This window comes from Dermacentor variabilis, chromosome 4, assembly GCF_050947875.1.
Source record: "Dermacentor variabilis isolate Ectoservices chromosome 4, ASM5094787v1, whole genome shotgun sequence".
NCBI classification, from domain to species: Eukaryota; Metazoa; Arthropoda; class Arachnida; order Ixodida; family Ixodidae; genus Dermacentor; species Dermacentor variabilis.
In genome coordinates, this window is record NC_134571.1 from 181,470,954 (window position 1) to 181,498,924 (window position 27,971).

A 27,971-nucleotide genomic window follows, 5' to 3' on the forward strand; every position below is an offset into this window, starting at 1 on the left:
CATATTTCTCTTAACGGCTCCGGTAAGCATATCAGCTTTTGTTCCGAGTTTACAAACAGCGTGTATTTGGCCCTTCCGGTATAGCTACATTTTGCACCACGTTTCTCTTGGCAGTTCACACACGTTTCTTAGGCATGCGTGCGCGTCTGTATGCGAAAGTACTACTGGCAGACGGAAGCCTCAGGAGAGCATCTGAAGTTATTGCAAAGCTGTACTGCCAGGGGAAATACCGTTCTTAACGACTCCAATGACGAGTGGCCTGTCGCATCGGAAAATCCGTAGAATATCAAGTACTGCGTAACTTGAAGCGTAGACACAATACTAGCACCAGTGTGATTTTCGCTGGTGAAGACAGGTAGTCGAAAAGACAGCTTGTGTATTCTGAAGATTTACTAGCGCTTTAGGTATATTACCGCGAATAATAAAAGCGCTACAACGCTGTATGTCAGTGTCAGGCGATGTGGGAGCACAGATATTTTAAGAGCGGTAAAGCGGCTGGCTGCTCAAGTGAACAGACACAGCGCTTTAAAAGCGCTGAAACAGAACAAATTTTATGTGCATTTGGCTGTAAGTAGAAAACACATTTGCTCACAATCTAAGCCTATATATAATGTATTATTTTTACGTAATCTTTATTTTCACGGTTGTAAATATTTAAAAGCATGAACTTGCTGCAACGTTTATATAGTAAATCCTACTAGGCTTACAAAACCTGGCTGTGTTATGTGGTCAAATTGTAATATTGCTACTGGATTTTTTTATATTGAGTCCGGCGCTTTATGAAAAAAGGGATCCTTTTATTTGTAGTTTTATGTTAATGCGTATATTTGCCAAGCAGCAATGAGTTCATTGCAAAGTTGTACCTTCCAGTGAGCTGCATAGGAACCCAAGTTTATCCTGTCTTGGCTATTGTAATGTGCATACAACAATTTTAAGTATATACAGCTGTAGTTAGCTTTGTCGCTGCAGTATATTTTGTAAAAGTAGAAGGCCATTTATTATTTTGCTGCTTCCATGCAGAAATACCTTTTTTTTCTTGTACCAAGAAATGCCGAGAGTATTGAATGAAATGAAGTGTGGTGTATTTTTCTATTAACTTAATAAAGGAAATTTCGTCTGCCGTGTATCAGAGATTAGTTTACCTTCTTGTACTAAACAATGCGTTATGTCCTCGGCTACTGCTGTTGTCCTGTGTATTTTTATAATTTTGATATGTATTTTATTTTAGGTATTCAAGAAATGGCAACAGCCAGAAGTCGCCATCTTATCCAGCACGTTATGGGTGAGACAAATTGTAGCAGGCACTTTTGCATATCTCATTAGCATATGATGCTATCTGTTGTAATTTTTGTGTCCACTTTCCTGTCTTTATGCATTTTAGTATTATTGTGCAAAGGGTAATAGTTTTACATTGAGACAGAGTAATCGCCCAATGACTGGAGAAGACAACATACACAAGCCTCCTTTGTCCGTATCTCTATATTGCGCAGTTACTCTGTCGTTATCTACCAACAAGGCCAAATTCCTCATCAGCTACATTTACTAATGATCTGTTATTACAATTTCATTGACATAACATTGAAAGTACAGAGGTACACAGGAAGACAGAGATTTGACATGATGAAGAGCCATAGAACAAGGAGCATCGCTGGAGCCAATGTTTCGACAAAGAGGAGCTTTTTCTCAAAACGTTGGCTCCAGTGAATTTTCTTGTTCTATCACTATTTACGGTTAAAAGAAAGCAGTATTGCTCTTGCTCAAGTATTATGCATTATGGAATAGAAATTAGCAGGGGGAAATATCAGGAATGTCAAAATTCTTGTATATTCCAACGCTAGAGCGAAAGCCAGAAAAACAAGATGTAGAGAACCACATTGTTATTTTTCACTGCCCAGTTTGGCCAGCTTCCTTCCGAGCTTGCACTTTGTTGCATTAACGACCACTGGAATTCGTTAATTTAATTAGCTTGGTGATTTACTTATGTTAAGAGATTTTGAACTTGTATTAATGCAGCTTACATGATGCATGTAAAGAAATTTACAATGACATTTTAAGGTGGCAGGCTTGCACTTGACTAGCAGATCACTTGATGGTATGAGCTCAGGTTTCAACCGAGCTTCCATGCACAAATCAGTTGCACATTTTTTTCATTGTTTGGATTTTCATAAACCTAAAGGGACACTACAGTGAAAAATGATTTCTTCTGCATCAGTAAATTACCGTTCTGCAACACCAAAAACACCACTCTTACAATGATAAGACGTTTGACAAGCCACGAAAAGCACAGGAACGAAATACGGGTGGCGACGCCTACTTAAATTCTCGCACCTGGGGGCTGTGATGTCTTGGATTTTGATGGCATCTTCTAGGGCCTACTAATTATATATAGCGGTACAGGTTGACTACATTGTGTTCTAAAGGAACCAAATAATAAACATGGGCAGTTTCGGGAACCTTAATTCAGCCAACACAGCCCAAATGCGAAAACATACTTTAGAATCCCTGACGTCACGCTGATGTACCGGCACTGGGGTTTCGGCGCGTAATTCAAATACTGATACTTGGACCTTCATTTTCTCATCTAATAATCAAACTATTTTTTTGAAATGACTGCCTGCAGGGTTCTCAAACAATACTTCATTAGTCCAAACTGATTTATTGTTTCACTTTAGTGTCCCTTTAAGTACCGTTTCTTTTTGTCGGGGTTCTATTTGAGTGGTAGGACCTAACTGTTTGCCTTTATTTGTATTGGTAGCCATGTTACACAGACAGCTCAATTTTTATTGTAAATCGTGACGTGGTAGAACTAAGAACATTTGTGCAAAATTTGTTGCAGGTACACTCTGGCGGCTCCTACCCCTGCGTCCTACCACCACCCTGTCCTGACTACGTCCACTAGGGAGTTGGGAGCCTTTGGCGGCTTCTGCCACTGCATCCTGCCACCACCATGTCCCGACCACGTCCACCTAGGGAGTTGGCAGCCTTAGTGATGATGCCAAGCAGGCTGACAGCAGACAAATATTCAGGTAAATACCTGCAATTAAGCGGCGTCTTTTTGAGTGAAGTGGCTTGTAACCATTCAGCAATGAAAGAAGTAACTTCAAAGCAGTTTAGACTCCCTTCTGTCTGTGCAGGGATGCTCAAGTCTATGCATTTTGTCTTAGCTTCCAAGAGGCTGCGTGTATTAGACGAAACGCGATGCAAATTTTGAAACTACAAGAGACCAATTGTAAAATTGTTTTCTTGCGTAACACAAAAACTATTTTGATAAAGCTTTACTACTTTAAAAACCAATACAGTGTACTCTCATACATGGTATTTGGCATAAATTTACTAGGGCTGCCTCAATGGTAAGTAGGCCGATAAACGTACACCAAAACTGACTTCTTTTCCAAGTTCATCCTCCTCTCTCTGCTCTGCTGCATAATGTATCTTTCTGAAACCAGTTCTTGCACACAGCACAAGTCCTAAACACATGGATTACATAAATTTACAGCTTTTGCTGTAGGTCACTTTTGTGAAAATAAAGTTAATAAGCCATTTGGTCCATTTTTAATCGGCCATAATAAAGTGAGCACTGGCTAATAAGCAGTTAACTTTTTGGTGCAAGGCCTCTCTTCATTGTCGTTAAAAATTTGTCCCTCTTAATGAAGGAAGCAATTTTTTTGGCTATGCCATTTTATGATGCATAGTTTGGTGCGTTACACAAAATGTGACATAGTGTTTACGCCAGTAAAATTTTTTTTGCTTTAAGCATTGCGTGAAATTCCGATTTGTTCTATATTGAAGGGCCCCCAGGTTTTCAAAAAGAAATTCCAAGTGGTCATGTGCCAGGTTGGAACAGCTGGCATGGAATAGCCTACTGACACAAATAGGGAGGGTCGTGTACACTTGACTTTATGTTAAGATACTATTATTGATCTAGAAAAGACAACATGAAGGATACCATCCTACAAGCAGCTCTTCACATTCATTTACACTTTTGCACATTTATGTACCTTGAGTCTGGTGACTTGTGTCTGTTTTCATCATCTGCTATGTGCAGATGGTAAACTTCAGATTTGCCCTATGGTGCAGAATATATTGGTGCTTATATATTTGGATCTGTGTTTTTCAGGTTGCCTTGAAATTTTACCCAAGCCATGCCACATACTCGGGCCAGGCCTCTAGCGAACTACGTATAACCAGGCTCAACGCATCAGTGTCGAGTGAGTCCGGAGCTCAAGGAAACCTGCTGTGCAACCAGCGCGCAACACTTGGTGACCTCTCTACGTGTTTCATCTATTTCACAGCTGTACCTCAGTTTCCATCTATCCAAACAGCATCACCAGCTGTTTCTTTTCTTATCGATCACTTATCGAACCATGGATGAATGTTGGGGTGGAGTGATTTGAACAGACATTCTATTTGTCTCTTCAAATTCTTTGCAAATATTTCTATTATTATACTAATTCATGTTTCTTTAGTACCTAGTTTTTAATAGTTCCTTTCTCGTAGAGTTCTCACCATCAACTCCTGCTATTATAATGTATACCTGTCTTTATGCCCCGTTTCTCATAGTTCTTTTGTACTTGTGGATGTAATTGATAGGTTCTTAATTCTTGTTGTACATAAGGCTAAACTGAAAACTTACGGTATTTTTTCTTCCTTTGATAACCTACAGCACTGCAATGTGTTCAAGAAATTTAACATAACACGGGCTCTGGTGCAGGATAAATTTAAGAGCAATATAGAGTACTTATTTCAAGCACCCGTTATTTTTGAAAAACTCAAGGATGTAAGAGCACAAAAAAGAAAATATTAAACTAGAGAAACATGGGTTCCCCTCATATGTCTGGTAATAATGTGACTTTTTTTCACTGCAAATATACCAGTGGTACTCACATACAAGGTTTCAGACATAAAAGCTATGATACCCTTGGCATTTCTCAGTGCTTATTTTCCACACTGACGAATGTCAAAGGCAGCATAGGTTTCATGCACACATTGGTTGTATTACACCTTTTGAGTATTGCATTTCTCAAACACACAGGTTTACAGCAGTGCTTTGCATAGCAGATGTATTTCTTAATTTTCAGAATTTGTTAATGCAAGATTAACGCTACAGATCATGTATAAATAATTTTACAGACTATATGTCCATGGATGCATGCTTCTTCTGATGACGAAGCAGTGCCATGTGGTCGGGGGATGAATGTGTTTATTTCAGATTTAAACATTGGCTTCCAGGTCTGGGTTAGTCTCCTACACTGAGTATTCTAGGTCAGAGCCCATTTACTAGAGGAAAGTGAATTAAACTAGGAATTGTAAACACCAAAAGATCTTGTTCGGGACAATAATGTGACAATCAGCAAGGTTCTTTGTGCATTCATTTCCAAATTTGTGAGATTATATTTTGACTGGTTTCACTAACGCGAGAACAAATATTTGTTTGTTCTCACACTAGAGTTGGCTGCCCCCATTGCCACACAACCCCTTTACAGGCTAAAAATTCAGTGTATTAATAGGCTGTTTTTTGGTTTTGCGCACTCAGTGTTAAGGGATCCAAACGGTGACATACAACAGAATGCAGAAAAATGACTAAGGAATACAAGCAGGGCGTGGGGCTTTCTAGGCAGATTCGTGCATGTGCTATATATAAAACTCCCTATGGTATGCCGGAAGGCATTTTCTAACCCTTTTGTAGAAACACTAACACCCACTTATTAAGGGGAAGTGCTTCTCGAAACAACTTTTTTTTAATTTGTACTAGAGGTTTGAATATACTGCCATTCATAGGGAGTTTTATGTAGATTTGAATTGTCATTGGCTTTTGTATAGCTGGTGTTTCTTAGTTATGTCCTACATAGTGGCAAAATATTTTTACGCGCACTTTCTCGTAAATATTTCCCAATTATTTTTGCAGTCTACAATTTTTGCTAATAATGGTATTCATTGCAGAAAGGGCTAGTACATGGCATTTAATAAAAAAGTATTGGTCTGTATATTTTCTGTCTTCAGCATTTGTTCTGTTCCACAGCTGTTTCTTGAAATCTGAAATGATGTACCCATCTCTTTGTTAGCGATAAACAGGGAAATCTGTCAGTATGTTTTGTTTAAAATGGAGCTGATCAACGCAATAGTTAGGCTATTTGCTAATTATAAATTACAATAATAGCACAGGACCATAAAAACAGATTGATGCTGAATAACAGCTGTGCCCAGCTACATCCACACAGCTGTGCCACACCATGTGCATGTGTTCAGAAGAGCCAAATGCCCCAGAGAGAAAGCAAGAGTAACTCATTGTTTGTCATCTTGTACAAGCAGATTATGCGCCAGATGTAATTTATGCTCAGTAAATACATAAATCAGTCATGTGAGGTGTCTCACCTCAGGTTGCAAGTTCGAACTTCTTGTAATCTTGCTTGTTTTGTTTCCTTTGTGAGCATGAGTGACTTAGTTGCCTTGGCACATATTGTCAAAACTGTTTCTTCACTGGGAATCGCAAAATTTCAATTACACATAATATTCCCAGTTAATGACATGGTAGACTTCGAGCTTAATTCTCTTATCTTTCATATGTTTATCTACCAAATAGTTTTATCATTCATTGAAACATATCCATGCAATGCACAGTGGGAACCCAAATTTTAGATATTTGTTCTTGCTTTCTACCCTGCTCTACAACATAATGAAGATACAAAGCAAAACTATAAGTTTGCAATTGTCCCCCATAACGAGAGTTTCGCTTAGAATTTGAAAAACAAAATTGACATCCTGCTATGGTATGAGAGTTGCTTTGGGCACCAAGTGAACTGCGTAGCACCTGTGCTAGAGTACACAACAAAGCAGAAAATCTCACCATATTGGAATGGCAGTGGTAAGTTAAGAACAGATGTTTTATTTCGCACACCATTAATGTGGCTTATCATCTGCTCCTGTTTTGTTTTGGGGGAACGCATACATTGGGAAGACAATTTTTTGCACCAATCTTACCTTAGCGGGACACCAGAGAAAGGTAGAAATCAAGAACAGGTATTCACACTTTGTTGCCCGAAGTGTATTATCTGGATGTGTTTCACTCTACAAAAGACTACTGTGGTAGATAATCAAAGACAAAGACAAAATAATTAAAAGAGGTATGTGTCAGTCATCCTTTCATGGCCTCCAGTGTTTATAGAAACACTTCTTTCTGTATATATGCCAAGCCGTTAAGAGGCTTTACGTAACTCAGTCATGCTTTCCAAGTTAAAAATCGGAATAAGGACAATCACAAGAACATCATATGAGTGATTTGTAAATGTGGCACCTAATGTAACTTATTTACGTATGTGCTGAGGGTAGATTACAGGCAGTGCATAATCTGCTCTTACAGGATAACTTGTGATGAGTACAAAAAAGCCTTCCTCACATCTTCCTCTTTGTTTCTTTTGGATCTTGGTGCACCATGTGTATTGTTACAGCTGCGTGCATACAGCTGGGTATAGTTTTTTTGCTATCTTGCTATCTTTGCCTTAACAAACTGCAGCTACCTGTGCTACATATTTTGTCAGTGTGTTTGCATTATGGCAAGTTTTGTATTAGTGGTTATTGCAATCTGTGAAATTGTCTGTGTCAGCTATTATTCTTCGTCTTGGAAAAGTATGTTTGTCAACATAAACAATTAGTATAAATGTTGCTGTATTTATTTTTGTAATATCTGTTGTGAAGCTTTTATACATTGTTGCATGTTGTATGACAGAATAAAATTGATGCACAAATTTTTGATGTGGTATTTTTCAGATCAATTTTCAACTGACGCTGACACGCACAAGTTGTGGGGAAAAGTGCCAACAAGAGTACCATAAGGTCAGACAGCTCTTTTTACTGTTAGATTGGATTATCAATTGCCAACCAGTTGTTTTCAGCAAGCATAGTATAATGCATAGATTATGTAATCTAAGTTGGAATATTGTTTTTATTGCACTTGATTATCTGGGTCTCCTTTGTACATAAGTGCAGCCTTTTTCATTTGTTATGTGTAGCTTACTTGCTTAAAATGTTAAATCGTAAGTTCTAAATAAAAACACGTCTTGAAGAACAGTGAAATAGGTTTAACTTATAAATTTTTGACATTAGACTTGTGCAGTGCTGAATTGAACTTCTACACGAGTTACATAATATTTTGGGGTCTCATTATGGTTCTGAGTTGCATTGCAGTGTCATGCATATGCACCTGCAGGCTACATATTGGATGTTTATTTAAGACTGTTTTGCATGGTTGGCTATTGATTCCAGTTTAATAGTAATGAGAACTGTCTTGCTTTCATGGTGATTCTGTGCTGACTAATACATTTGAATTTTCCAGAAGACGACAAAGGGTGATGAAATGTTAACTTTTTGTTGCTAACCTGCCATGTCCTTTTTGGCAAATTTGCTATGCATTCTTATATGTTGTCTTTTTACAGTAATCTTGAGAACTAGCCGTAGTTGTGTGTGCTTACAGCAAAAGTTGGTGACACATTTTGAAAAGCAGCTCGACACTGCCATCCGAGAGTCAAACGACTTACATGGATTAGTTATTTTACTCTATCTGCAAGAGTCCTGCACCACACACTAAGGGTAACTTGACACACACTGCTCGAGTCATCAGACTCATCAAGAATAGTTACCCGAATCCTTCAGCAGTGGTCATGTGACCCCTTATCTTGAGTCATCTGACTCATGCAGAGTAGTGAACGGACTCCCTCAGCACTAGTCGTGTAACCCTTTTGAGAGGGTTAGGAGACTACTACAGGAGAGTATGCATGACTATTGGGTGTGGAGTCACGTAACCACCTTGTTTCGAGCACAGATAGTCTCGGGACCCTCTTCCAAAAGGGAGTTCGCGTGTCTCCCACAAAGTGTGTCGTATACGTGGCGAATCCAGACTCTCCGAAAAGAGTAAGAGGTACTCCTTTTTTTCTTAGTGTGTACAGTCGCCACCCCTTCGATTCACGCCGGTCGCCTTCCCCACGTCGCCGATCCATTTCCCCGATGGCTCACCAACCCAGCGCAGCCCGAGAGGAAAACTAACAGTCGCAGTTCCAGAGGCAAGAAATGCGTTTACGTCGAACATTTCGATGCCTCATTCTGCCCCGGCGAACGAAATTGAACTGTCCGCAGACGGCGTCACCGTACACGAACTTATCGACACCGGAGCTGCTGTTTCTATTATTAGTGAAAAGCTTTGCCGCAATTTGAACAAAGTGACCATTCCCCTTACCTCTCTTTCTCTGCGTACGGCAACTTCGCATCGCATTCAGCCTTCAGCGTTGGGCACAGCCCGGGTCGGCATTGAAAGCGTTATGTATGTTATCGAATACTCATCCTTCGCTGTTCCCCGCACGACGTTATCCTTGGGTGGAATTTCCTCTCAATCAAGCGCTTATCGACTGCGCTCGTGCCGAACTTACGTTATCAGTATCGTGCTTTGACCCTGACGACCATTATTCTCCTAAAGTTGTTGCCGCCTCTGACACCAATATCGAACATTTCTCCGGCGCTCTGGTCCCAGTATTATGTAAATGTGCTGCGAACTCATCTGTTCTGTTTACGCCGTCAGCCACTTGTGCGCGCCGCCGGAACTTTCTGATTCCGTTTGCTGTTGTCACTTTTTGTGAAGGTTCTTCTACACTTTACGTGTGCTAGCCATCCGCCTGCCCATCTTCCCTACGCCGCGGCGAGTGCCTGGGTACCTCTGAACCTTTCGATTGCGTTCTCTCGGCCACCATGTTTGGTGATACGGAATCACTTCCGATTTGTGCCGTCACTCCTTCCGCTGCGACCGATGCCCCTGTAGATTTATTCGCTCGTGCCTTCGACGCAGAACTCACACCTGGGCAGCACACAGAAATCACCAAGCTCCTCTAACGTTTTCGTGCCTCATTTGACGTTGACCAACCATCCTTGGGTCGAGCGTACGCAGTCGTTCACCGTATAGACCCCGGCCAACAAACACCATTTCGCCAGCGTCCATATCGCGTGTCGGCTGCTGGACGCCGTATCATCGGCCAACACGTTGACGACATGCTGGAGCGTGGCATCATCCAGCCCTCTAACAGTCCATAGGCATTTCCGGTTGTCCTCGTTGAAAAAAATGGCTCCATTCGGTTCTGCGTCGACTATCGCCGCCTTAACAGAATAACGCGCAAAGATGTCTATCCTCTGCCGCGCATCGACGATGCCTTGGACAGTCTGCAGGGAGCAGAATTATTTTCCTCGCTGGATCTGCGCTCCGGGAACTGGCAAGTGCCAATGGCCGAGGCCCATCGCCAAAAGACAGCATTTGTAACACCTGACGGGCGATATGAACATACCGTCATGCCGTTCGGCCTGTGCAACGCGCCTGCCACTTTCGAGCGAATGATGGACACCGTTCTTTGAGGGCTGAAGTGGAAAACCTGCCTCTATTATTTAGATGACATAGTGGTTTTTTCCACAGAATTTGCGTCGCACCTAAGCCGCCTTGAGCAAGTCCTTGCGTGCCACTCTACTACAGGCCTGTAACTAAATCTGAAGAAATGCCACTTCGGCGGTCGAACGCTTACTATTCTTGGCCACGTGGCCACGTAGTTTTAAGGGACGGTATCCTCCCGGATATAATATCTGTCCTGTATATAATAGCTGTGTCTTACCAGTACTCACCTACGGGGCAGAAAGCTGGAGGCTTACGAAAAGGGTTCTACTCAAATTGAGGACGACACATCGAGCTATGGAAAGAAGAATGATAGGTGTAACGTTAAGGGATAAGAAAAGAGCAGATTGGGTGAGGGAACAAACGCGAGTTAATGACATCTTAGTTGAAATCAAGAAAAAGAAATGGGCATGGGCAGGACATGTAATGAGGAGGGAAGATAACCGATGGTCATTAAGGGTTACGGACTGGATCCCAAGGGAAGGGAAGCGTAGCAGGGGGCGGTAGAAAGTTAGGTGGGCGGATGAGATTAAGAAGTTTGCAGGGACGGCATGGCCACAATTAGTACATGACCGCGGTTGTTGGAGAAGTATGGGAGAGGCCTTTGCCCTGCAGTGGGCGTAACCAGGCTGATGATGATGATGATGATCCTCCCGGACCCCACGAAACTTAGCGCCGTATCCGTTTTCCAAAAAAGAACCACCATGAAAGAGCTTCCCAGTCATCGGCTTTTGCTGATATTTCCGACGCTTCGTCCGTAACTGTGCCTCTATCATCGCCCCCTTGACGCAGCTTCTGACCTGTCAGCCTGGACCCCGGCGTGCGATGACACATTCCGAAAACTGCGACGCGTTCTCATGTCTCCTCCAGTACTGTGACACTTCGATCCCTCTGCTCCAACTAAGATCTATACAGACGCTAGTGGTGTCGGGCTCGGCGCTGTTCTTGTACAACGCAAGGACGGCTTCGAAGAGTACCTCGTCGCGTATGCCAGTCGCACCCTTACCAAAGCCGAGGCGAACTACTCGGTTACTGAGAAGGAATGTCTGGCCATCATTTAGGCTATAGGAAAATTTCGTCCTTATGTGTACGGGCGTCCATTTACCATCGTGACCGACCATCATGCCCTATGCTGGTTACCTTCACTAAAAGATCCAACTGGTCGGCTCGCCCGTTGAGCATTGCGCCTACAAGAGTATGACATCCGCGTTGTTTATCGCTCAGGCCGAAAGCATTCAGACTCAGACGCTCTATCCCGGTCACCCGTGCTCTCTGGTCCTGTCCACTCGTCTATTTCCTTCCTGCGGTGCCTTCGCCTTCAATATTTCCGACATGCCATCAGAGCAGCGCAAGGAACCATGGATTTCTTCGCTTATTGACTTCCTCTCTAGACAGTCACCAGCGCCGATCTCTCGGACGCTCCGTCGTCAAGCCGCGCACTTCATCATTCGGGATAACTTGCTGTACCGCCGCAACTACAATTCGAGCGGCCGCAAGTTGTTGCTTGTTGTACCCCGACAGCTCAGCTGCGACATCTGTGCTATGTGACACGAAGATGCACAATGCGGCCACGGTAGTGTATTAAAGACATACTCTCGCCTCCAGCTTCGGTACTACTGGCGTGGTATGTACCGTTTCGTTCGCGAGTATGTGCGGTCATGCGTCATATGCCAACGACGTAAGACGCCAACTCAACACGCCTCCGACCCCTTGCAACCCTTACCATGCCCCGCGCGCGCATTCGACCGCGTCGGCATTGACTTATACGGTCCGCCTCCCAACACTCTAAGCGGCAACCGCTGGGTTATTGTTGCTATCGACCACCTAACGCGGTACGCTGAAACTTCAGCCCTTGCATCTGCCACAACAAAATACGGCGCCAGTTTCATCCTTGAACACCTGATTTTACGCCATGGAGCACCTCAAGAATTACTGAGCGACCGCGGTCGTGTATTCCTCTCCGACGTCATTTCAGCATTGCTAAAGGAGTGTCGCATAATTCATCGCACTACCACGGCATATCAACCTCAAACTAATGGAATGACAGAACGTTTCAACCGCACCCTTCGCGACATGTTGTCCATGTATATTTCGTCAGACCACTTCAATTGGGATCGCATTCTGCCTTTCGTCACCTACGCTTCCAATACCGCCACGCAAAGCACCACTGGGTTCTCCCCTTTTTTCTCCTGTACGGACACGAACCTTCATGTACTATGGACACAATTTTACCTTACCGGCCGGATGCTTCGGAGTGAACGACGCCTTTTACAGCGGCTGCTTACGCGGAAGAATGTCGCCAGCTCGCTCGTTCGTTCACATTCCTGGAACAGTGGCGTCAAAAGCGTCGCCATGATTCATCCACTACGGCTACGTGCTTTGCTCCTGGCCCGCTGGTCTGGTTGTGGGTGCCGTCTGCCCCTCCAGGCCTTTCCTCTAAGCTGCTCTCCAAGTACCACGGTCCTTATCGGGTACTGAAACAAACATCCGCGGTCAACTACCTTATCGAGCCAATGGAAGCGCCTTCCGACCAGCGTCGTCGCGGTCAGGAAATTGTCCACGTCTCCCGGCTCAAGCAGTGCCATGACCCCCCTGTGTTCTTCTACCCTTAGGTCGCCAGGATGGCTCCTCTTTCGGCGGGGAGTGATTGTTCTGAAGGCACTGGGCAGTGGACATAGTGCTTGTAAATGTGAAGACAACGAGAATTGCTGGCTTCTCCGTTTCCTCATAGTACCGACCCTTTTAAGCCTACCGCTACAACCTAAAACTACTGCTGCTAGGCAAACCTCCCCCCCCTCGCGTTGTATAAGGATTAGATTACTTATTGCTTAATTATGGCTGCTTGGCGTGGAAGTGGTGACCACTCGCTGGCTTGCCACCAGTTTTATGAGATGGGCCTGAAGAAACTGGACTCAATTAAACATTACCAACAGAACCTTTGCATGTCTCTTGCTTGAAGAGGGGAGTCGTTCTCTCTTAATGGCGAGAGCGACTCGGTACTATCCAGTGCGCAATAGGTGCTCTCAGAAGTGTAAGAAAAGTTTTTCGGTGACTAGCGCCGATTTTTTCAATCCACGAAGTTAAAACGCCATAACAGGCCTATGAAACGAATTTATCGCTTTTGTCTATTTTGGTACTTAAGACTTTAGACATCTGAGAAGCGGCTACCTAAATAATGGGAACGGAGAAATTGTTCTGCTCCATATCTACTTCATCGAAGTTTATTATCATTTCCGTGTTTTAATTTAATCGAACAATTCAACATCCCCAAATTCTTGAAAGTGCGTTTTTTACGTTATCTGTTTTTTTTCCGAAAACACTGTCGAAAATCATCAAAAATATATAAAACAACCAAGCTTCGAGTTTAAAACGCCAACACAGCAATCTAAGTTCTTATGGTAGCTTTCTAATGTGTTCCTTCTCGGACATCCGAAACGAACAAAACGTATGTATTCACCATTGCTTTCATATGCACAACAAATTTCTCACTACAGCATTGAAAAAATCTCCCAAGCAATGTGATAATTCTACGTTAGCTGCACACCCGCTACAGAAATCAGTCTCTTTTACAGGCTCAGCAGCTGCTGTATAGAAAAGTACGCTATCTAGTTAGGGAGGATAGCTGCAGATACGTAAACCTTACGCATCCATATTTTTGAAACTTACCGATTTCTGGCTATTCTTGTTTGTGAATACTAATGCCCTCAATGAATATTAGGCTTCCTACCATTTCGTCACCCTTCGTTTTACAATTTATGGTACTACATGCGTAGCCACTTATATCATTTCCACAGCACCCATAACCAAGCCGGTATTTTTAAATATGGCACTCAGGGAAGAACAGACCACAGTTCCTAATCTGGGGTGCTATGCAGGATGCGCCGAGTTCCTCGTTCAACCGAGTTTTACCCGAGTTTGCTCGACGGCAGTCAGTGAACTGAGATAGCGCGGAACGCGCAAAAGCTACAGGCAAAAAATTTTGTGGACAAAAAGCCGCGTATGACAACATGAGCGCACCCTGCGCGGCACGCTGCTTCCACGTTTCAAGCGCAGAAGGCTGCATAACGAAACGCGCCAGCGCCGCGTATTGTTATCAACGGATTATCGCAACTTAGCAATACTGTGACTGTCCCGCTGTCTGTCTGCACACTTGCCGTGAGCCGCTTGCCACGCCTTCCCCGGGTGCGTCAAGGGCGTGCCTCCTCTTTCGGCAACTATATTTCTATCCTCCATCGAATGCGAACAGGGTACATGCGGCGCATTCTTGCACCTACGCTTTCGCTCAAACGAATACGTTAAAATACAGCAAATAAAATAACGAACATTTTTATTTCTTTAAGTGTCTGTTTGTCGTTTTGAATGCTTGAAATTTGTGATAACAAACGGAGATTGAGCAAATTATTAAATTTTGCACTTCTTGCCGCGAGTGGCGACAGTGAGGCGAAAGCTTAGAAGCGGATAGATTAAAGCAGGTCATACGCACGAGGCAGTTCATACGGTGAGAAGTCGCCTAGGGGCGCTACAGTGCTCTTCTCAATAATGTCAGTGATCACCACTCTTTCTTTATTAGGGGAATAGAAACGCAGCGCCGTGGTACGGCTGTTCATCGCAGTCGCCTTAAGGCCTCCACTTTACCAACTAAAAACGACACACTAGTCATAAATGCGGGAGCAACGGCTGTCAATGCAAAATGGCGGTCCGTAGTGCCCGTAGTGACGCAGTTTAGTGAAAATGTACCAGTTTATCTTTGTGCGCGTAGCCTCGGCGATGCATTGCGAAGAAGTGCGTGCTTCCCATCGACACAATTCATCGCTTGTCATCGCTTGCCCAGTGAAAGTGCCTCTGAGCGCATGTACGCAGTATTTGAGTTTTTTGTGCGCACCAAGGTGCTTGCGGATTACTTATGCTGGAGCCAGCAGCGATCGCAGAAGGATATCGTAACGACACTGCAGCAATCGCACTTTGGCAGGTGAGGGCTCTTGTGTGCGGTTATGAAATGAGACTTCGAACTGAGGAAGGTGTTGGAACTGTTGAGTGCGCAGTGCTTGTGATGAAGGTATGCCTTGCACTGGGTCTAGAAGATCGAGCGATTCTCGGACGCTGATCGTGTTTACGACGTTGTGGCTCCGATACATCACCGATGACAGAACAGCCATCTCAAACGACTGCTGCGATACGCACTCCTCAGCATCGTCGTCACAAACGGCACATCGACGCCTTGCAACCAGCTACAGTGACGTGACGATAATTATTTACTGTGCGCTACATCGCCACAATGCAGGCAATGAAACCGTGCTGTGGGGCCCTCTCAACCCGAGAAGATATATGCATAAGCCAGCGACAGTCAACGCTTTGTTTTTGATAGTAGTGCGCAGTACATCACCGATGACAGTGTGTTGTGCGTGTTTTATGTCGGTGGTGAATATTGTTGATGCCTCTCAGCTCGGCACCGCGTCGCTGTTGCCGAAAGATAAGTTGGGCGTGGCCCAACCGTGGTGGGTGCGCGCACAAGAGTTACGTGCCTCGCGCGGGGCGTGACCTCTGGCTTTGATTGACAGGCGAACTCGTGCTAAACTCGTACATCGCGAAACCCCCTCCGAGTTCAACTCGGGAACATGGCGGCGGCAGCAGCAGCCTGTGTTATTGCAGCCAGCGGCAGCAAGCGTCAGTATGAGCGTCTGGACCCGTTCGCGTACATGACCGCCGTGGAGTTTCAGCGTCATTTTGGCCTGTCGAAGACATCAGTGTGCTGGCTGTGTGACGAGGTAGGCGAAGACTCTCGTCTGTGGAGACAGCGTGGCGTGCTTCATTCTCTCACCGTTGAAGACCAAGTCCTCTGCGCCCTCCGTTTCTACGGGACTGGGAGTTTTCAGGGAAGCGTCGGCGCCGAGCGTTACATTGGACGTCATCAAACTAATGTGAGCCTCTGTGTCAGAGATGTCTGATGCGCTTATTGATGCGGCAGTGCGGAAACGGTGGCTGGCTTTCCCGAAGAGTGCGGCTGAGCGGGCATTTATAAAAGAACGCTTCTTACTTCGCGGAAACATTACGAACGTAGTCGGGCATGTCGACGGAACGTAAGTAGGAATTAAGGGGCCTTCAATGTCAGCGTTACTGTGATTAGCATTGAAGCAATGTCTAGACGCACCATATTGCCAAATTTGTCACTTCTGTGTAGCCGACTTAAATATTGTGTTACCGACGTCACACATGCGGCAGCCTATGATACTGACATTTTCGCTGGTTGCTGACTTTTTACCGATTGTTCTACCTGTCTATCAGGGTGCCTTCCATATGGCTCACTTTTTGGGGAAGGAGGTTAATGAAGTATAAATAGGTAAATGGATATCACAAACTGTGTGAAGTACCCTGTGAATGCTAATCTCACAAAGAACTTGGGGTTTTTTTATGAGATTACTTAGTACATAGCACAAATTACTTAGTATGCATAATGCTGAATTTTGGTCATGCGTCATGTATCGGCCGCATTATGAAACAGCCATGCATTGCACAATGCGTTACAGTGCGAGATGCGGATGTCACGCCAAGCCTGTTGTGCCTATGCATTTATGGCAAAATGAAAATGCATTAAGAATCTTAGTGTGCTGGCTTGCATGAAGAAAATACTTCAGAGTGTTTGCTGTGTTCACTGTTGGTGCATGTGCCAGTGGTTCAGTGTATTTTCTTTCTTCTTTTTGGGGGGGGTCAGTGTTATCCTGTATGGACAAATCGTATATTTTCGTCCCATAATGGGGCTCTCATTCTTCAGCGGTAGAACAATGCAGATCCAATGCTCTGCAGAACTCAGTGTGCGTGAAGATGTCGAGAACCACCAAGGCAAAATTACATATCGGGAGAAATGTGGTGCAGATGCCAATGAAAAGTGGGTCTTTAACCCACCATGATAAAAATAAAGATTGCAGAGCGAATAGACCTTTTGTACAGCTTTAGAGCAATGATTACACAAACTGTGACATGCTCAAACGTGTAAAAGCTTGCCGCAATGCCAAAGTAGGATGAGCGATATGCAGCATATTTTGACATTGAACATGTCTTGTAAATGCTATTTTTATTGTAAGCCTCAAGCCTCGCTATCACGCCTTTCCCTCCGGCACTCCCTTTACTGACACGCAGCACTGTCTTTCTATTGGTGTCATGATGATGATGGTAACGGCAGCAGTAAGTCTGGTTAATGCTTGCTCCTTTGATTCTTCCGAGTTTAGTGGTACAGAATATGGCACGTGCATACACCTGTGCAGCAAAATTTTATGCTTGTGGTGATTTGTTGGAGAGCTAATTAGTGTTGGGACATTTCAAAGATGTGCGCCATTGTGGCTTAATAACTAGATCATTGGTGAGGTTGAAGACTCGTTGTATCGGTATAGAAGCTTGAAGCTGAATTGCACCACAATTCGACGGGACACAAAGAAGAGAAATATACACAGCTGAACGCTCTGCTGTGTGTGTTACTCTTCTTTGTGTGCCGTCGAATTGTTGCGCGATCCAACTTCTAATAGAGCATTGGGCCTCTTTGGTGCAGGACCGAGGAAGTGTGAGTTATTCGACACCATGCCAGTGCCTTGCCACACAATTATGGAAGTCTGAAGGCTTGCAAACAAAGCTTTGCTTTCAAATCCACCTGCTCATGTAATACAAGCACTAATTGATAGAACCAACATACAAAAATAATGGTGAAATGAAAGGCCTTCGAAAATTTGTATGTTGACACTAATGACATAGTAGGTGCTACAGCGAACTCGACAATTGTACTGGACAGAGCACTTTGTTTCCTATGTGAAGCACATGCTTTCATTACATGCTGCGCAGATAACCAAGCTCAGTCTGTTTTAATGAGTTACACAACATTAATTGTAATCTGTTTTTGATTCTAAAGTGCCAAACACCACCTCTTTTTCAAGGATGTCATGGGAATATTTGGCGAGAACTCTTTACAGCCCCTCATAATGGAAGTGTGGCCAGCCAGCTTGGCTTGGGTGCCTTTATAGATTTCTGTTCCTGATCATTGTGTGCTATCAAGTTGCTAAAGTCTATGCAACCAGTGCATTGCATTACGTGATTCTATAGTCGGATACCACTTTAGGAGGCCGCAGAATCTGCACTTCAACGGCAGTTGAACACAAGCCTGCACCAATGGGCACACACTCTACACTGACGTCGTGCCGCTGGACGCACTAATACCCGCTCATTGGAGAGGGACTATTTCTTTAGACGTGGAGGCAATCGGCTCCTGCGCTTTGGCCATCTGGGTAGGGCCTCTCCTGTCTTGTGAAGTTGTATCCGACTAGAGGATGCCGCTTGTCATAGAACACAAAAGGACAAAGTGTACAATTATTTGGCCTATGAAATGGATATATCACAAGTGAGCTATGCATGGGCTTAAGCTGTGTGAAAATTAGTACATGCAAATATATGACATTGTTAAAGAATATGTGGTATCGAACATGCATGTAATGGCACGTTTAAATCGGGGAGTGTTGCATTCATGTGCACAGTCTATAGATGATAGCATTATTAAGGTCATGCCGTTTCCTGTCGTTTCAGTGCGAAATACACACACTGTTCATCTTGTGGCTAATCAACACCCACTGTATTCTTGCACATAGAAAGAACAAACAGCACAATGACGTATGTGCTGCATTAGTGTCTTTTTCATTTACACGGTCCAGGTTCTTACGTGTTTGCCTATTTTGAAGAGACATCAAGTGCACGTTACAAGTGTCCCAATATGCACAGCACAATGTTTACTGCAATAATTTATTCATGTTCTTGGATAATAAACAAAATAATAAACTGAAAGCTCCTTTATAAGGTGTGTTCTGGGGGCTCGACTGGAAAGCAGTGAGTGCACTGATCCTACTGTTGCAGAGCAGCCCTCTGGACCTTGCCACACTCTCAAGAGCATGTGGCTGGCGCTCGCCTACTGCCACCAGGCGGTTGAGTGCCTCCAGCAGCAGAATGTTTTGCTGCAAAAAAAGTGGATTGTTGGAATGAATCAACCGCATATAAACCATTATTTACAAATAAAAATGCTCATTGCACTATTGGTACTAACTGCCCTTAACTGTGGAGGCCTTTAGTGTATGCATAATAAAACAAATTGTCGGGACAATATTGCTTTATTTTTGATAACGGGTTGTTTTTTTCAGAGCCAATTGTAATGTTTATTAGTGTGCCAACAGCTGAGGTGTCCTCGAACCTTCACGAGTCTCTACTGTCAGCACCACAAACCTATTTTTGTTCGCTGCAAAATCAATGGCGCTCCCTACAATCCCGTCTTGTGCGAGCTGATTGCATCCTATGCATACAAACATCATATTTTTGTCCCATTACGTAATTTTCTACCATCCTCGCCTGCAGTTGTCTCTCCTTGACATCCATTCTGTCACGCTTATGTAATCACCTGTTATAAATTGGCAACAAGTGATTGAAGACGTGCATGGCCTGCCCACCGATTCCATTTTTTTTTCTTAATCTCAACTAGCATATCAGTTGCCACGGTTTACTACGCCACCGTCTTCCTGCCTTAATGCTATCTCCAACAATTTTTGGTACTTCGCTTTCTGCACAGTCCTCGACTTCTTAAGTTTCTTTGTTAACCTCCAGGTTTATGTCCCATATTGCATAACCGGTAGAATGCAACGATTCTAAACATTTTTCAAGGATATCGGTAACGTGGCGATCACGATTCGGGAATGTCTCCCATGTGCGGTTCAACCCATGAAATTTTTGTATAGGTTTCCTGCTTTATATCAGTACCTGCTATTGATATTTTACCTGGATAAAGACACTCTTCCATAGATTCTGCGGGGTGAATGTCACTGATGAATTTCTGTTGTATCACTAAGTTAGTGAAGGTTACCTTCATCTTTTCCATATTTTCGCGGGCCCACTTGCATGTAGAAGCACGAACACTCATTGGTTCTCACGGCCTTCTTTAAACTGCTGGACATTCAGTTCGTTACTACGAAAGTGACTTAATCCGTGCACTCTTATTATGCTAAATATGAAACAGTAGAAATATACTTATCTGCAGTTTGTCGATGCCTCCATCACTGTGTTGGTTGCGAGATCCATCGTCGGCACCACCTCCTTGTCGCATCGTAGCTATATAGGTTGTCTTCCTTTTGCACACACTATGCAATATTCGTGACGCTCGCAGTCACGCAGAGTGGAGGAACTCAGCGCACTCACAGAAGCAGCACCGGATAAGTTGTTTGTTCAGGATTGTGCCGTGAACAGTAGGTACGCGTTGCGATCTGTAAAATCGCCTAAGCTATTCGCAGTCTTTCGGGGTGCACGGAAAGATTGCTCACGGAGGAATAGGACTATCCAAGAAATAGTGGTCATTTTCGAGCCTGATCACTACGTCGCGCACTGCAAGCTCGTTGTACGAGTTTGTTTAAGCTGGGCCTCTTCGATGCTTAGCCGCCATGCTCGCCCGATTAATGTATGTGATGACGCCACCACAGCGTTCCCTCGTGGTATAATGCGAAGCGTACTAAATTACAAATTAGTTGGATATACATTCAGTGTACATCTTGTAAGCTTTAAAATGCTTTTAAACCACGTTAAACTAACTAATAATATTGTACCAAATGCATTTGTTTTATAACTCGCTTGTGCGTGTAATGCACTCGGTGGAACGACAAACAAGTGAAAGAAGGCGCGACCATGCAGCGACGGTATGATCACGTGAGCCCCAGTTTGCCGACCGCCCAGAAGGCAACGCCCAAGGAATGATAGCCACCCAGAGTGAATCTAGATAAACCAATGAAACTGGAGGCTTGTCGAAAGATAAACTGTGTCTCGGTACCATTTGTGCTTTCATCTTGGGCTGTCGCCAGAGCTCGTGAAGATCCCGAGTTTCGCCAAACTCGGCGCATCCTGCATAGCACCCTTGGGTGCCAGTTCCGGTGTCCACATTTGATGGCCTCAGTCGCACTTCCAGCATGCCTTTTCTCTTCAATGTGATATTTGCAGCAAGGCATACCTCGCAATAAATGAACAAATGTAGCATAAAATAAACGGGAGCATACCGTCGTGTAAAGAGGTACTGCAGCATTATAGACGGGTCCGACAGCCTTACATAGCAAGCCTAGTCCTCATAAAAATAGTTATTTTGACCTTCCCTGGCATCTTCTACCTAATATCCTGAGCATCAGAACACAGTCACATAAGAGAGAGAGGAAAGAAATCATAATTTATTAGAAGAAACGCAGAGAGGTCAGCCTCAGGGGTTGATTCCCTAGCCTTCTATTCTGCCAACAGGGAAGGGGAAGAGATGGAAAAAGGAAGTTTCACGAGGAGTAACACTGAAGATACACAACAGGATTCTACTATGTGCACGTTTTTTTCGAAAGAAAAGTTGAGAGCCTTGAATCTCGGCTTTTGTTAAACAAAATGGCAAGAAACCCTTGTCAGTTTCCGTGTTTGACAGAATGTCAGTAACGTTTTGATAATGGAGCGCATGTTCGTTGCTTGTCCCTAAAATAACTATGAACGGCAGCCCTTCATTTCTTCGATAGCGCTAGTTTTAAACGAATTTGACCAGAACGAGGGCTATCGAAGTATTGAAATAGGCGAAATGCATCATCTGGGAAGCACGAACCGCTACCCTGCTCGTTTATGAAACATCCATTTGACAGGGTGCACGTTGCTGTGGAACCACCGTGAAGTCCACACTAAGTCCTTCTCTTGTTCACGAAGGTGGTGTGGCCGTCGAGATTGCACTGGTGGCGCTCCGGCGCCTATAAGCCGTTCAGTGCAGCCCGGCTGCTCTCTCGTGCTTACCTCTGAAGGCACCCTGCCATACAGTGGCGCCTCCACGAAGTCCAGATGTGGCCTCCGAAAAGCGTGGTGTAAAAGTGAGAATCAATTCCTCGCTTCCCGCGAGCGTTTTTTCCTCAGCGCAGTGAAGCGGCGCGCTGATGTGGTTGACGAACATGTGCCTTTTCCGCTTCCGCCCAGCACAAAAGAAATTTGTAAGTTTTTTTTATTATTGAGAGCGCCGTGAACGATGTTAAGCCCACAGTTTTTTGAGAACTGCACTACCTGTGGAATTGTCCGATAATTTTGGTGGCATAGACAGATGACCGGACCTGCTATGACATTGGCAAGCATGCTTCTCTAATGAACAGGTCGTTGAGTGAAAACGTGTTTGAGGGTCCTCTGGAAGCCAGAGAAGGTGATGAAGGTGAGCCGTAGATGCAGAAGCCGGCCGCTTAGGACACGTTCCGAGGTTCTCACTCGCAAATTCGACGCAGTCTAGTCAACACAAATCACTGAGACCTCACGGGAGAGAATTTATTTTGCGTATGTTATAAATTTATTCTTCTAAGATGTTCTTGTATAATAGCGGTAAATTGTTCGGTGACGTAATGTTAAGTCGTCGTAATACATTTCTTGAGGGAAATCTTTTTGGAACCACCTTCGTGTGCCACACTAGAACCTGAATAAAGAACACAAAAAAGGAACATGTTTTAGGAAACGGCACGGAGAACATAAAAATAGTTTGATGACTTAGTTTTCATAGTTCAGTTGCACTGTTCGGGGTTTTATTTTTCTAGATATAATGTTGCCAAAATCGTCAATAGCTTTCCCCATAAATACGGAAGTTCATCGATGTATACTTGCGGCAATGGCGACGGGAAGTAGGCAGAAATATGTTTAATTGTCTATCGTACTCATAACCGATAAATATCCAGCCACGTTAGGGCCCCCGCAATAGATGTGCAAATGTCAGAAATCTTTATCTTCACACGCTTCTGTCAACGAAACTTGCCGTATTACGCTAATATGAACTCCTCATTACCCCATATCATTACCTGGCCCAAAATTTCCGTTTGTATATTATTCTTAACAGTGTCTATCCTTCTATTCTGTCCCAGACAATGCCCTCCAAAACCTGCTTCTTTCTCTGAGCTTCACTATTTTGCCACCTTAAATGTATATAACCGCAATTAGGTACATAAATTTCTCTGTATCACCAAATTTCTTAAAATTCACTCTAGCCTCCTCTCATTCATTCCATTATCGGTTTCCGAGGGGATAATATTAAATGCGGCATACTATCGTTTTCCGATAGGTGCGGAACGAAGTAAAAAGGGTACTAACACACGCATACACAAACAAAAAAAAAGAAAACCATATTTGGACTCTGCTGATACGGCACGGCTCACTTAAATGCGAAGCATTTCTTGGCGAACATTTGCAGGGTAGCAAACTGGACACAGTGTAGTTTACCTCCCTGCCTTTCCTTCTTCTCGTCTATCTCTTTCCTTCCGGAGTATGTTATGGTATTTGCTACATAATTAACACGCAGTTTGCCACGGTTGTTCTTAATGTGGTGTTGGATAGCATCATTTTGTAGTCCAAATTTGTTACTGGTGGATTTTCACAACATGCTTTATGGAGTCTGTTTGTGTAAGCGATGGTAAAATGAATTTCTTTCTGTATTCCTTGAGCTGATTACGGCGTTGTGTTCAAAGTTTGGCTTTGACACTTCTGCGGTGATAGGTCTCGGGCCACTTCATCTGGTTGCTGGTAGCTACGGTATTGCGAGGTGATGCATGAGCTCCTTTATTACCCTCCATTCCCTTGTGACCTGACACCCACACTAGCAGAACTTGTCGTTTAACGTAGTTGGTCACTGTAGTACAGATATAACCCAGGAAGACATTTGTTGCGCAGGCACGCAGTCCTTCCCGACTATCTGAGCAAATCGTGATAATTTGATCAGTATCGTATATTTCTCGGCAAATGGCTTGTGTTATGGCCTGAGTACCTGCATAGGATAGTGCCATATCGTGACACGCCTTTCTGTCCAATATGATACGCACGTATGCGTGGATACATACCAGGTGCGTGCTTCAGCTTAGACTGCGACTATTTTATAAGGAAATGCACAGCAAAATCCACAAGGTTGCTTTTGAGGTGGCATTTTGGACGTTGTTTTCTGTGTCTGTAATTGTACGTTACGTGAAGACAACGTATAGCCAATTTTGTTATCCTACAACCATTACAAGTACAATAAACACAAACAACGAATCAAGTTAGACTCATTAGTGTAGCTTCAAAATCATATTATTGTTAATTTCGCGAGACAAAGAATATATAATAAAACAAATTGTTCGTGTTAAAGCTCCACATTATTGTTCTTTCGCGCTAAAACTCCACCCTCCTTAAAGTACTGAACCTGGGGCTTCGTTTTTACCTCTCTTGCTTTCATCTTATTTTCCCTTATCATGCCTGTTCTCACGATAAGAAACTCTTTTTGTGGAATTCTACAAGGGTAATGTAGTAATACAACTCAAGCTTTTTTTTTTCAAATTTTCCCTTCGTGAAAATTTTAGCAAGTTTCGTGCCCGTGTTGTAACTACAAAGATAAGCCTACAGTGAGCGCACAAACGGAGCTACATAGCCGAAATGAAGACACGAATATACTTGAGAAATACGCGTCGTGTAAATCTCGCGCGAATAAATTAGTTTTCCATGCATTCGTGCACTACTGCTAACCACACATTGCACCGCACGATTTCCGTCAACAAACTGTTCGTGGAGCAGCAGGCTTTCCTCCGCTCTAAAGGCCACACACAAAATCCTAAAACTGCGACCACTCACAACTAAAGGACGCTTCTAGTAAACACCAGGAAGTGTTTCTAATTTCCTAAGATCAAGGTATCGAGCAAGAACTCAAGAACACTAACAATAAAGCAGTTAATCACCTGGAGTGCTCAAGACCAGTTCGCATGGCCATTGCTAACGATGCTTAATATGCTATACAATCTCTTGCCGGGCTTGATTTATGAAATTTAATTGAACGCCTGTACACCTCACAGATGATGACTTCAAAACGAAAAGACACATAACCGACATAACCGGGCCACATAACCGTGCAATGCCATGACTGTAGTGGCCGACCCCACGTCGGTACAGTGCTATTCTATGTACCTATCGGAAATACTATAGACGCGTATGGCACAAGCTAGAAAAATAAAGCGTAGCGTAGTATTCCTTGCACATGCTTGGCAAGATATGCGCAGTTATTGCGTTATGCACTATGCTTAAAAATAGCTTCTAATTTACTCGAGTGTTTCTGGATATTTTGCTCAGTGACAACTACGAAGAATAAGACACTAGAGCGCGATGAATAAGGACGAGGTAAGAGCACAGGTCTGGTGCTTACTTTCGAATGTAACCATCAATATGCTGAAATGCCCCACACATCGCTGAAACGCAAGATGCTTCACCCGCAGTAGGTAGCTTTACCAGCAAGAGCTTATGAAGGGCGCTCTCAAAAGCGTTCGACTGATTTATAAGAAATTGGCTCAACTCTAATGTCCTTGTCTATAATGTACAGAATATTGCATATTATTTTAATGAGCGGCGAGCCGCCGGATACGTGCTTGCGGAAGCCACGCGGAAGTGGGAGAAGAAAATTAAAGCATTAGAAATGATTCCTTCGCTATGAGGGCGCTAGGTATAATAGTATTTTGAAGGAAGGCTGGCAAGTGAGATTGAACTAGTTAACAACACCAGCACGGTATGCTTATTTAAACATAGGTATGCTATAAGCAATATTTTTCAGTCATTGGAGTTAGACACCTGCCACTAAATATTCCTCAGTTACCAACCTAATCAGCCTTCTGCACGATACTGTTGTTATTCGCTTACATGCCGAATATAGCGCGAAAATTTAGTTTTCTTCCCCAAGTGAACTCTCGTAAGATTTTAGGACCTAGACCACGTTGGTATGCTGAGTAAATATTTTGCTTCATAAGAGGATTTAGACTTCAGCGAAGAAGCAAAAACAATCCTTCAAATTTAAACATTAAACTACACTGCTAATTGTATCTTATCTAAAAATGCAAGCGAACTACAAGCAGGCATATGGCAAAATGTAATTACAGTTATTCTAAGCGTGAAAAATAAGAAACTTAACAGCTTAGTTTGTGGCTAGTTAGAAACGCATCCATCCAACAGTGGATGAAGTCAAGGAAAAATTTCGAGTGTTTCTTTCATCTCTAGAAATTGCATTAGTCGCTCTTTATTGATGGCATACGAAGCTATAAAACTGGTGCATTAGACTTTCTTTTACTGTCGCACTTATTAAAACTGCTTAGAAAAAAAGCTTATGGTAAAAACTCGAGATCTTCTTACTGGAGTAGCTAGACTTCATGCTTTATCTTTAAACGAAAAAAAAGTCATGAAAATTTCTCCAGCTGTTCATGTTGACGGAAAACAAAGAAAAGAATTGCTCCATTGCCTTCTACTGAGATAGGAGCTCCCTAGCTGCCTTTATAGCCAATGCCACTTTCCTAGAGAACCGTTCTAGGCAGCGTGGTTGTGGAGCTTGTGCGGGAAAAATAAATTGCTCCGTTTTCACGTACATACCTCGGTGCAATTGCCGGCTAGCGGCTCCATGTCGTCGACGCTGACGCCGAGGCTCTCGAGAAACCCAGTCTCCAGCTGTCCCAACTTGTAGGGCATGCTGATGTTCGCGCCGGACAGAACCAGCCGCATGTTGACTGCGAACCCGGCCATGTCCATAGCGAAGCGACGTTCCCGCTTGTACGAATCGTGGAAGCCCACTACTCGGCCCGCGGGCGACACCACCGGAGAACTGACGCTGTACGTGCCGATCAGTCCCACGGGTAACACGCCAACCCGCTGCACCAGGGCAATCTGCGTTCGACACACACCTGAGGTTACACGGCGAAGCTCTGTAGGGGCAGTACGCGACGGTGTTGAGCGACGGCAGTGCCGACGTTTGGCTGCGTGCTCACATCAAGGAGGCGCACACGCACGGTGCACAACGAACATGGCGCACACGTAGAAGATGTAGCTTGCTGGAACATTAAGGTACATTAAGATGTAGCATGGGAACTATTAAGCTCGGATATGACGAAGCGCTTGAAGAGACTCGGTTAGAGTAAAATAATTCCAACTGATACGGGTATAGCGGAGCTTAGACAAAGTCTTCGCTAGATTTCAAGTAATTTCTCAAAGTGACCCCAACTTCTGGACCATATAGAGTTAGTTTCACTTAATGATGTGAAAGGTTTCAACGCAGCTACGGTGTAGCGAATGGGTGCCGCTCAATATGGTCGAATAATTAACCATGTCGAGCCAGCGCAGCATGCCGGAGCACAAGTTGGGTACGTAGGAGCGACCTTAGAAGTACTACTAAAACATTGAGCATAGCAATGCATTTGCGTCGTATGCGTGATGGCTTTTACGTTTTACAGACTTTTTTTGCAATTCCCTGGGGCAGATAGCATAATTTTACTTCTTGGCTAGGTTATTCAAAGAAGTGGGTATTACTTGCAAGAGAAATCGAAGCATATAATAAATTTATTTGCGAAAACTTACTAATTACACGTTAGGATATTTACCTAACGGCACATCATGCTATTAACGAATTGTAGCTGGTAACGTTGCAAGGCATATGAAGTTAGGACGAATTTTGAGGATGGCATAGGTTTACGGATGTGCGCCATCTTACTATCGGAAGAAATTCACGTTTGTTGCACTA

General features: G+C 43.8%; 1 protein-coding gene and 1 long non-coding RNA gene across 3 annotated transcripts in view; one reads left to right on the forward strand and one right to left on the reverse strand.

The window, feature by feature from the left end:
• The first annotated feature begins 1,100 nt into the window (after positions 1-1,100).
• Positions 1,101-4,441, forward strand: LOC142579980 (uncharacterized). Its single transcript, XR_012827518.1, has 3 exons — positions 1,101-1,282; positions 2,837-3,026; positions 4,118-4,441. It is a non-coding gene; the product is annotated as an uncharacterized LOC142579980 (long non-coding RNA).
• A 17,183-nt stretch (positions 4,442-21,624) lies between these two features.
• Positions 21,625-27,971, reverse strand: part of LOC142579981 (galactosylgalactosylxylosylprotein 3-beta-glucuronosyltransferase S-like) — a 43,412-nt gene continuing 37,065 nt past the window's right edge. For both annotated transcript variants that reach the window (XM_075690678.1, XM_075690679.1), the window contains 2 exons: positions 26,831-27,121; positions 21,625-22,886 (listed from right to left, as the gene is read on the reverse strand). In XM_075690678.1, the coding sequence (XP_075546793.1) occupies positions 22,764-22,886; positions 26,831-27,121 (414 nt within the window). In that variant the 3' untranslated portion in view covers positions 21,625-22,763. The remainder of the gene's footprint in view (positions 22,887-26,830; positions 27,122-27,971) is intronic.